At 42.6% G+C, this 11,494-nt stretch overlaps 1 protein-coding gene across 1 annotated transcript; it reads left to right on the top strand.

Annotated features, from left to right (window-relative positions):
- The first annotated feature begins 335 nt into the window (after nt 1–335).
- On the top strand, nt 336–4,826 carry LOC138877574 (uncharacterized). Its single transcript, XM_070157195.1, has 4 exons — nt 336–1,665; nt 2,222–2,873; nt 3,009–3,453; nt 4,158–4,826. Exons 1-4 carry the CDS (start codon nt 336–338, stop codon nt 4,824–4,826), a joined length of 3,096 nt encoding a protein of 1,031 aa, XP_070013296.1.
- Nucleotides 4,827–11,494: the final 6,668 nt, after the last annotated feature.

Raw genomic sequence — 11,494 nt, 5'->3', positions numbered from 1 at the left:
AAAACTTCCCTCGACCTAGACCAAACGTCGACTGCAAACCTCCTAGACAATATACCGCCATAGCCGAGCCAATTGACCAATTATATCAAAAACTCAAGGCAGCTGGTTACGTTACCCCTATCCCAGCCGTAACTCCAGAAAATCCTTCCCAGTGGATCAACCCAAACAAGACTAGCGCATACCATTCCGGTATGAAGGGCCATACCATCGACGAGTGTCGCTCGTTGAAAGACAAGATTCAGAACCTGATTGACAACAAGATCATTATAGCAAAGGAGCCCGCTCCTAATGTCCGCAACAACCCTCTGCCTGACCACGAGGGTAAAGGCATCCACATGATCGAGATCGAAGATTATTGGGACCCCAAGGGGTCAATCGGGTTGATAGCTAAAGGAGACGAGCCTAAGAAGCCAATAGTTACTCTCAATCCCATTGTTGTCCAGATTCAGCCCTCTGAGGGTGATGTGGTAAATGTGTCTGTACCACTCAAGTTTGAAGCACCACCTTCAAAGGAGCCAAAACCAATTGAGCTTGAGTTCGGAGTTCCAAGGGCGCCTACGTCGTTTGAAGTTACTGTGTTACCTCCTAAGGCACCAATTCCAGTCTTCATGACAGACGTAACCCCATTCAAGACAAATGTTATACCTTGGGATTACACCGTTGAGGCTGGAAGGAAGGGAAAGACATATACTGGGGAAGCGATTGTCGCACAGGGCATGACCAGGACAGGCAGGGTATACACCCCGGAACACTTGGCTGAGTCCAGCAAGCAGGACTCCGGGCGGGCTGTTGAAACTAGACCCGATGACCTTTGGAGGAAGGTACAGGCCAAAGAGTACTCGGTCGTCGAGCAACTGAACAAAACGCCAGCACAAATTTCTATTCTGGCTCTTCTACAAAGCTCAGAGACACATAAAAAGGCCTTAATAAAAGTACTGAGTGAAGCTTATGTTCCCAGCAACATAACAGGAGGCAAAATAGCAAACATGGTGGGGCAGGTACTAGAAAGCCATAAGATCACCTTCCATGAAGATGAATTACCGCCAGAAGGGCTTGGTCACAACAAAGCGTTGCACATCACTGCGCAATGCGAGGATCACTTTGTCACCAGGATTCTAGTCGACGGGGGATCCAGCCTCAATATTTGTCTGTTGGTAACTCTCTGGACATTGGGTAAGGGATTGCACGAGATCAAAGACGGGGCTATCGGTGTCAAAGCTTTTGATGGATCTCAGAGGTCCACCATTGGAGAAATTAGCTTATGCCTGCAGATGGGACCCACCTGGTTCGATGTCGAGTTCCAAGTCATTGACATATCAGCGTCCTACAATTTGCTGCTAGGACGACCCTGGATCCTCGCCGTTGGGGCTGTGGCGTCAACTTTGCATCAGGCTGTAAAATTTGAATGGAATCATCAGGAAGTAATCATTCATGGCGACGGTATCAACCCTATATATAGTCGCCAGGCCATCCCGATGATCGGAGGTAGAAGGAAAATCGGTGGAGAAACATACCATCACATCGAGCGAGTCAACGCCATAGACAAAGACAAGTGGTGGGATAACAAAATTGAGAGCATCCTGAATTGGAGCGGGTATGAACCCGGAAAAGGACTTGGCAAGAACTTGCAGGGTATCACCAAACCAATCAATCTGAAGAAGCACGGTACCACTTTTGGCCTAGGGTATGAGTACACTTGGGAGGAGTTCAACCACTGGTCACCCCATGGCGCAGACCATACCATCCGCTGGAGCACCCTTTACCTCAGTTGGAGCAGATTTTTCAGCCAGCCGACACTCTGTACGGATCAGAGGAAGACGAGGCACTAGCAGCAATAAAGAACCTATTTCTGGAAGATGATATGGATTGTTGTGTTATCTTCGAGGAGGAAGTGGAGTAAGGCCCTTCCATTCAAGCTATGAACCAAGGAGAGCACCTTGATAATTGGTCAATCAAGACCACCAGTGCCCGGAGAGCCTCGGGGTAGAAAGGCTAAACGACGCATATGCATCACACTTTACTTTAGTTGATTTTACTTCTCCGCATTGTCTTTACTTTTGAAAAGAGCTCTGATGTTTTAAACGATTATGAAAAAGCATTTTCCAAGTTTATCTTTACGTTTCGCTCTCATTTATTTTCTCTACCATTTACTTTATTTTACACAGCATTACTATTACATATCTTGATGATGAACCAACGACTGTGACTTGCAACGAGACAGTGCGACAAACGGATATAGACTCAGAAGAGGATGAGATACCAGAAGAGGTTGTCAAGGAGGTCAAGAATTTCGAGAACAGGCCCAAGTCTAACTTAGACGAAACTGAGGTCATCAATTTGGGAAACGCAGAAAATGTCAAGGAAACACGTATCAGCGTACACTTGTCACCATCTGAAAAGGAAGAATACAAAGAGATTTTGATAGAATATGAGGATATATTCACTTGGTCGTATGATGATATGACCGGTCTCAGCACATCCATCGTGCCTCACAAGCTACCGACAGATCCGGCATGCCCACCAGTCAAACAGAAACTCAGAAAGTTCAAGCCAGACATGAGTTTGAAAATCAAAGAAGAGGTCACCAAGCAAGTCAAAGCCAGGGTTCTCAGAGTAGTGGAGTATCCAACATGGTTAGCCAACGTTGTGTCGGTACCGAAGAAGGATGGGAAGGTTAGAGTCTGTATCGACTACCGGGATCTCAACCGGGCCAGTCCGAAGGACGATTTCCCTTTACCAAATATACACATACTGATTGATAACTGCGTCAGACATGAGCTCCAGTCATTCGTCGATTGTTTTGCTGGATACCACCAGATATGGATGGATGAAGAAGATGCAGAGAAAACGGCATTCATCATGCCGTGGGGAATGTACTGTTACAGAATGATGTCATTCGGTTTAAAGAATGCTGGTGCTACCTACATGAGAACCATGACCACAATCTTTCATGATATGATACATAAAGAGATCGAGGTGTATGTGGACGACGTCATCATTAAATCTAGGAAAGCTGCAGATCACATGGGAGATTTGAGAAAATTCTTCAACAGACTGAGGAGATACGACTTAAAACTGAATCCCGCCAAGTGTGCGTTCGGGGTCCCAGCCGGAAAGTTATTGGGTTTCGTTGTGAGTCGCCGGGGAATAGAATTGGACCCGTCAAAGGTCAAAGTCATTCAAGAGTTGCCACCGCCAAAGAACAAGAAAGATGTAATGAGTTTTCTGGGAAGGCTCAACTATATCAGCCGATTCATAGCTCAGTCCACTGTCATTTGTGAACCCATCTTCAAGATGCTAAAGAAGGATGCCGCCACTAAATGGACTAATGATTGTCAAAAGGCCTTCGACAGAATCAAGGAATACTTGTCGACACCACCAATCTTGGTTCCACCCGAGCCAGGGAGACCCCTATTGCTTTATCTTGCAGTGTTGGATGGGGCATTTGGTTATGTTTTGGGACAACATGACAAGACGGGAAGAAAGGAGCAAGCCATCTATTACTCAGCAAGAAGTTTACCCCGTACGAGGCTCGGTATTCCTTATTAGAGCGCACTTGTTGCGCCCTAACCTGGGTGGCTCAGAAATTGAGACACTATTTCTGTGCTTACACCACTTATCTCATATCCAGGATGGATCCATTGAAGTATATCTTTCAGAAGCCCATGCCTACCGGTAAGCTCGCCAAGTGGCAGATACTGTTAAATGAATTTGACATTGTTTATGCTACCCAGAAGGTAGTCAAAGGACAAGCCTTGGCAGATCACCTCGCCAAGAATCCTGTAGGAGGAGAATACGAACCTCTAAAGACGTATTTTCCTGATGAGGAGATAGCCTTCATAGGAGAAGACATTGCAGAATCCTATGACGGTTGGAGGATGTTTTTCGTCGGAGCCGCAAATTTCAAAGGAGTTGGCATAGGAGCAGTCCTGGTATCAGAAACCGGTCAGCATTACCCGGTATCCTCCAAGCTCAGGTTCCCGTGCACCAACAACATGGCCGAATATGAATCCTGCATTCTAGGGATTAAACTGGCCATTGATATGAACGTTCAGGAGTTACTAGTAATCGGAGACTCGGACCTACTCATACATCAGGTTCGAGAAGAATGAGCAACCAAGAATCCCAAGATACTCCCTTATCTACATCACATACAGGAATTGAGAAAGAGGTTCAGGAAGACGGAATTCCAGCATATTCCTAGGGTACAAAATGAGTTCGCCGATGCACTGGCCACTTTGTCATCTATGATTCAGCATCCAGATACAAACTTTATTGACCCCATCCAGGTCAAGATTCACGACCAAACAGCTTATTGTGCGCACGTCGAAGAAGAAGCCGACGGGAAACCTTGGTTCCACGATATCAGAAAATACCTAACAACAGGAGAGTACCCAGAGCTTCCCAATGCTACTCAGAAACGGACACTTCGGAGATTATCCAACAACTTCTTTCACAGCGGGGGAATCCTGTATAGGAGGACTCCCGATATGGGATTATTAACATGTGTCGAGGCAAGAGAAGCAACTAAAATATTGGAGGAAGTGCACGCAGGGACCTGTGGACCGCATATGAATGGTTTTGTCTTGGCAAAGAAGATACTCCGACCAGGATATTTTTGGATGACTATGGAAGCAGACTGCATCCAGTACGTCCGGAGATGCCACCATTTTCAAATACATGCAGATATGATAAAGGTACCTCCAAACGAGCTTACTGCAACAAGCTCACCATGGTCGTTCGCCGCTTGGGGAATGGATGTCATTGGACCAATTGAATCAGCCACGTCAAATGGGCACAGGTTCATCCTAGTGGCAATTGATTAATTTACTAAATGGGTTGAAGCAGCATCATACAAGGCAGTCACCAAGAAAGTAGTAGCAGATTTCGTCCGAGATCGTATGGTTTGTCGGTTTAGGGTTCCGGAATCAATCATCACCGACAATGGTTCTAATCTTAACAGCGACCTGATGAAGGCAATGTGCGAAACATTCAAGATTAAACACAAGAACTCTACAGCTTACAGACCTCAAATGAATGGAGCTGTAGAAGCAACCAATAAGAACATCAAGAAGATACTATGGAAGATGATCGAAAAGCACAAACAGTGGCATGAGAAGTTGTCATTCGCCTTACTGGGTTATCGTACCACGGTCCGCACATAAACTGGGGCCACTCCCTACATGCTGGTTTATGGTACAGAGGTAGTCATCCCCGCCGAGGTAGAAATTCCTTCCTTAAGGGTCATACAAGAAGTAGAATTAGATGATGCAGAATGGGTCAAGAGTCACTACGAGCAGTTAGCCCTCATAGACGGAAAAAGAATGAACGCCATTTGTCACGGTCAATTATATCAGAACAGAATGTCCAGAGCCTTCAACAAGAGAGTCAAGCCAAGGAAGTTTACACCAGGATAGCTGGTATTGAAGAAGATATTTCCATATCAAGATGAAGCCAAAGGGAAATTCTCTCCTAATTGGCAGGGTTCGTATATGGTGCATCGGGTTCTAACCGGAGGAGCCCTTATTCTCGCGGAAATGGACGGAGAAGTCTGGCCGAAGCCTATCAACGCAGACGCAGTGAAGCGATACTACATTTGATCATATGTTTTTCCTTCATGATGTATTTTGAACTATGCCTGACCTGATTCTCGTTTAAGAGGGGATACGTAGGCAGCCCTATGGGTTCGGTCACACTTTAATAAAAATCCCATTTTTCCCCGCTATAGGAACTGGGGCAGAATTTTGAGGAGGACCCTTAAAATTCCGAAGTCAGTTTGTCAGCTTTCGCATCAGCTCCAACCCAGTAAACTGGGGCAGAATTTTGAGGAGGACCCTCAAAATTCTGGAGCCAATCCGCGTTCAGTCATCCAGCACAGCCGTTAGCAGCGCCAGCCCAGTAAACTGGGGCAGAATTTTGAGGAGGACCCTCAAAATTCCGGAGCAAGCAAGGTTGCCGTGTCTTGAACCACGTTGCAGTTGTTGGTTCATCCCGAAATAATCAAGGATTCTTTTTACCTATATATACATGCACTTGCCTTATATTCACTAGGTCATGCCCGAATATCATTTGGATCGCATCGTTTAGTAACGCTACCCCCGTGATACACGACGCCAAGAGCTGGAGGATACGAACTAACCTCCCCCTATAAAACTCACAATTTTTCTTTGGATACAGGAATTCAGGCAACGAATCAAAGTATATCTGCTCTTCAGAATCAAAAACCCTCCAGAGGGTCACTATCCGCACTCGACACTCCCCAGCCGTCTTAATAGCGCAAACCGCCCACCAGAATTCAGGCTGCAAAAGCAAAATGCAGCCACTCTTTAGAGTCGAAACTCTCAAAGCAATCACTCATTTCGCAAAAGTCTACTATCTACACCCAGCATTTCCCAGCAGTCATGATAGCGCAATCGTCTATCAGCTAAGAGAACTTACTACTGTTCGTTTCTTTACATTTCTGCATTGCATAAGGCTAGCTATCTGCCTTCCGAGACTAAGCTCTGTCTCCATCCGCATTTTGCATAAGGCTACTCTCTGCCTTCCGAGGTTAAGCTCTACCTCCATATTGCATAAGGCTATCTATCTGCCTTCCGAGACTAAGCTCTGTCTCCATTTGCATTTCTGCATAAGGCTACTCTCTGCCTTCCGAGGTTAAGCTATACCTCCATATTGCATAAGGCTATCTATCTGCCTTCCGAGACTAAGCTCTGTGTCCATTTGCATTTCTGCATAAGGCTACTCTCTGCCTTACGAGGTTAAGTTCTACCTCCATATTGCATAAGGCTATCTATCTACCTTCCGAGACTAAGCTCTGTCTCCATCTGCATTTTGCATAAGGCTACTCTCTGCCTTTCGAGGTTAATCTCTACCTCCATATTGCATAAGGCTTGCTATCTGCCTTCCGAGACTAAGCTCTGTCTCCATCCGCATTTTGCATAAGGCTACTCTCTGCCTTCCGAGGTTAAGCTCTACCTCCATATTGCATAAGGCTATGTATCTGCCTTTCGAGACTAAGCTCTGTCTCCACCCTGCATGGCTGAAATATCGCCACTTTATTTAAATTCTTGCTTCGGCTGAAATATCGCCTCCTGCTTTTTTTAAATTCTCGCCTTGGCTGAAATATCGCCACCCTTGCATTCATTTGGCTGAAAGATTGCCACCTTCTCATGGGCTGAAAAATCGCCAACTTATTCAAAGGCGTCATAGTTCGGAGGCACCATCTGCATAGCCCGAGAACATCATTTCATGGCCTGCGAATCTTTATTTTATGCGCTTCATGGCCCAGGACATCATAGTCTGAGGACGTCATCCTAACCATCCAAAGACAGCATTCATGGTCCAATGGTAACTTGCATCACGTTTAAATTACGCAAATATATACGCCCATCACGCACTTGCAGGTACTCCGGCTGGCTCATAGCGATCCCGCTCCAGTTCTCTGTAGCCTGTCCGATTCCAAACACCCTCTCAAACCTGATCGTCGCGACCGTTCGTTTAAATTTCCATCGGCATATTCCGCCAATAGTTCCTGAACTACATGTGGCCTGATTCCTGTAAAACCAGGGATATGTAGGCAGCTCAGAAACCAGAAAATGGTCAAAATTCTTTTACAATCGCCGTTTCCGGTCAAAATTGGCCATCTTGTCTTTACCCGACAACTCTTTCATCCTCCTCGGGTAAAGAGGGGCAGCTGTTGATACCCAATTTTTTCCTATGTATTTTTATACTCAAAATACTTTCAAAATAGTATATGTATGCATATACAAGCACGCCCAAAGGCTTTGGTATTTTCCCAAATTTTTAAAGATTTTTAAAACCAATTTATGGCCTATTTTGCACTATAAAAACCAATAATTATTCCCAAAACTTGTCATTTTGGCGAATAATTTATTTTATTCTCGCATTTACACAAAATATAATTTACATGATTTTTGCATAATTTTACAAGTCCATTTGGTATTTTTAAACTAAAATTGCATGAAATTACAATTTTAGCCTATTTCTCGATTTAATAGCATTCGTAATCACAAAATCATTTCTAATATTTTTTAAATTAATACTTATGCATTGCTTATTAACTCGTTATTTTTAATTTGATTTTTAAACACTATTTACTATTTTTATAAAATCAAAACGGGGAAAATTGGCTATTTAAATTGCAGTCCCTTTTTATTTCAATTGTAGACCAAATTGTACCCTCAATTTCAACTCCAATCCAACCCAATTCTAACCCAATTTCATTAATTACCCGACCCACACCCTATTAATATAACCCGCCCGGATCCCCATTTTAAATCGTGGCCGTTGATTATTTAGATCAACGGTCCACGTTAGCCCCTTCCTTAATTAAACTCACAAGACCCCCTAACCCTAAATCATTTACACAAATGAGCCACCCTTGTATCCCCTCGTCTCTCAAAATTCTCTCAACCACCCTCTGAAACCCTAGCCCTCTCCGCTGATCTCCGACCTCGTTCCACCGGAAATCATGGCTTCCCAGGCCCTGTGTAACCTATATCTACCCCCACGTACCTCTATACTCCTTTTACTCGAGGTTTCAGAGTCTGACCTTGAAGACCTTGACTCAGAATCTCTCTGATTCAGTTTCTATGGCCATTTCCGGCTCATCTCCGGCGAGTCCTAGCCCTGTGAGTCCATCTCCGACTCAGGACCAGCCCGTTCCAGGCCTTTCTCATTTTTCTAGGGTTTTCTATGAAACCCTAAGCCTTCGAGGTTTTCTTTGTTTCTCTCTATAATCTACTTCAGATCCGTGCTATTTTCTAGGATTTTTAAGTATTTTTCACATCTTTTCGATTTTTTGTTTTCAAAACTGTTCATCTTCTCAAAACTTAGGGTTTTTGTGATTTCTACTTGTTCTACTGTGATTTCTTGCATTCTTTGGCTTTGCTTTAATTCCTAAATGTTTTCACTATGATTTCTGCGTATTTTTCTTTATTGTAATTCCTCCTAGGGTTTCCGAGTAATTTCTTTACGGTATTTTTCTTTACTCAGGTTTCCATGAATATTTGTGTTCTTTGAACCTCCTGAGTTTATTTTTGCCTGATTTTATATGCTTTCGACTCTACACTTGACTTGTGGAAGAAACCCTAGATTTTGGAGAATTTTTCAAACTACTTGTGTGCGATTGTTTGCTGCCTGCCTGATTTCAAAACCCTAATTCTCCAAACCCATCTCATGTTTCTGATTCTTGCTAAGCTTTGCAAGACCTTTTTATTTCTCGCATATCTATGTTCTTCTATTTTGATCACATGACTATACTGTTTGTTTAATCTTAGCCCTGCATGTTTAAGTTTATGCATCTTTTATAGTCAAACATTTTCCTTTCAAAATAACCCTAATTTTGGGGGTTGATTTCCTATGAATCTATTTTGATTCTTTCTTTTGACTGATTTGGACCTATTCTCTGACTGAATTCAATACTGAGCTCGAATCCCTAATTCCTTGATTTATTATGTGATTAGTGATTCTATTCTTGCCTTATTTGCTTAAAACCGTGTATCTTTCAAAACTTTATATGTATTTACTCTTTATTTTACAATTTATTTTTGATTCTTCTTTCCATAAATGAAACTCTGTTTTATTACCTTAAGTCCGATTCCTTAATTAAAGGAAGTCCTTTCCCTAATTGATTATGACTTGATACTAAGTTATTTTCTTGCCTTACTTACTGCTTACTTTCAAACTATAAAAAACCCCACCCCTTTTATTTCAAAAAAAAAAGAAAGGAGGAACAATTGCAAGTTCACACTCACTAAACTCTTTCTTCTCTTCTCTGCTCTTCTCTGCTACTCGTTCTATTGCTTGGGTTTAGCCGGCTGAAAGCCAAGGCTAAGCTATAGGATTCTATATGCCCTACTTGCTTTACTGTTTGAGTTTGCAACTGGTATGTCCATGATTTAAATACCATCTCCAAACTACGTGATTATTTACCCTTTTCATATGTCTGTTTATGTTCGACTTTCTTACATTATGCAGTTAAACTTCAACATGTTACATCCCTACCCCATATTCCCATGTCTTTGATTCTGCTATGCTTGTATAAGTACTTTCCTGTACATCCCTTTCCCCAAGTCCCCGTGGCTTAACTTTGTTTGTTGGTACAAATGTTTTCATATCAATCCATTTCCCTGAACCCCCTTTGTGTGTGAGTATTGTTTAGAGTAGGGTGGCACCCTATTGCCATCCCTAGTTTAGAACCAGGTTGCTCTAAACCAATACTCAAATCAGTCCCATTCCCTTAACCCTGTTATGTGTTGAGCTTGACTCAAGTCTGGTGGTGTCCTACTCACCATACAGGCCTATGTCTGACTTTCTAAAGTTTGCTCTCTTATCTGCTTGAACCAAGTAAAGGATTAGGGGTGTGCCAGTCCCATCCATGGCTAGGTATGACCACCCTTTGCTTTGGTCTCTTCTAATCCCCTCACTTTTACACTTATTTTTAGTTCCTCAAGTCCTACCCTCCTATGGTAAGCCATGCTTTGGGACCCTAGAGTTCCCTCTGAACTTGGATGCCTAAGGGCTGGTAATTCCACACATTGCACTATTCTACTCAATCTTTAGGGTGTAAGCATTGCCTGGGCTTCCTGAAAGCCCTTGGAACTTTAAAACACTCTAAGAGAAGGCCTTGGAATCTGGAGCCCGGATTTGGTAAGATACATGTGTTGGACATTAAGGTGGCTTTGGGCTTCCTCGGGTCCGTTTTAGTTTTGATGTATTTATTTTTTAGTCTTTCCCTTCCACTTTTGTAATAACTTTGTAATATTAGTAAAAGGGTGTGGGAGGGGTTTATGTTGTTTGCATCAGTCAATGAGTAGAAATCATGCCTATAGGACTTCAATATTGCAAATCATCTAGAAATCATGCCTATAGGACTTTAACGTTGCAAATCACTTAGAAATCATGCCTATAGGGTTTAATATTGCATACCATTCAGAAATCATGCCTATAGAATTTTGTATTGCAAGCATGATAGAAATCATGTCTATAGGAACTGAATATGCGTTAGGCAAACTGTAGGATAATTATGCTCACCTTTTACAAATGCTTTAACAACCCCCTTTAAAAATCGAAACGTAGATGTCATGCATAGGATTAATTGCAACTCGCTTGATCCGTTTAAGTAACAGCAGTTTGTCAATTGGTTCTTAACGTTCTTTAAGTAATGTTTTCAACAAAACTCTTTTGTAAACCATGTGTGCTTTCAAACTCTACAAATCTGCATTCTTTTCCATGAACAGTTTTTTTTTCTTAAATAGTTTTGCCTAAGCATTTTTATCAGTCCCTGAAACTGCCTTTAAAACAATTCTGCAACCAAATCCTTTTCTCAAAAATATTCATGCCTTCAAAATTCTTGCATAACTCTTTTGCTTTTTCACTCAAACATTTTGATGCTTTCGAAATCTGTACTTTCCTTTAAAATTCTTCTGCATATGATTACCTCTTCTGAAATCAGTATTTTCTAAATCATTCG

The sequence above is a fragment of the Nicotiana sylvestris genome, chromosome 9 (genome assembly GCF_000393655.2).
Source record: "Nicotiana sylvestris chromosome 9, ASM39365v2, whole genome shotgun sequence".
Classification (NCBI taxonomy): domain Eukaryota; kingdom Viridiplantae; phylum Streptophyta; class Magnoliopsida; order Solanales; family Solanaceae; genus Nicotiana; species Nicotiana sylvestris.
This window is presented reverse-complemented; position numbering and strand designations above follow the sequence as displayed.

What these genes read in the sequence shown, in the direction of transcription:
- LOC138877574 (XM_070157195.1), top strand. Translation starts at nt 336, where the DNA reads ATGATCGAGATCGAAGATTATTGGGACCCCAAGGGGTCAATCGGGTTG. An exon ending in AATCAATCTGAAGAAGCACG is followed by an intron (nt 1,666 to 2,221) that starts GTACCACTTTTG and finishes GCAACGAGACAG; the next exon opens with TGCGACAAACGGATATAGAC. An exon ending in TTCATCATGCCGTGGGGAAT is followed by an intron (nt 2,874 to 3,008) that starts GTACTGTTACAG and finishes CATTAAATCTAG; the next exon opens with GAAAGCTGCAGATCACATGG.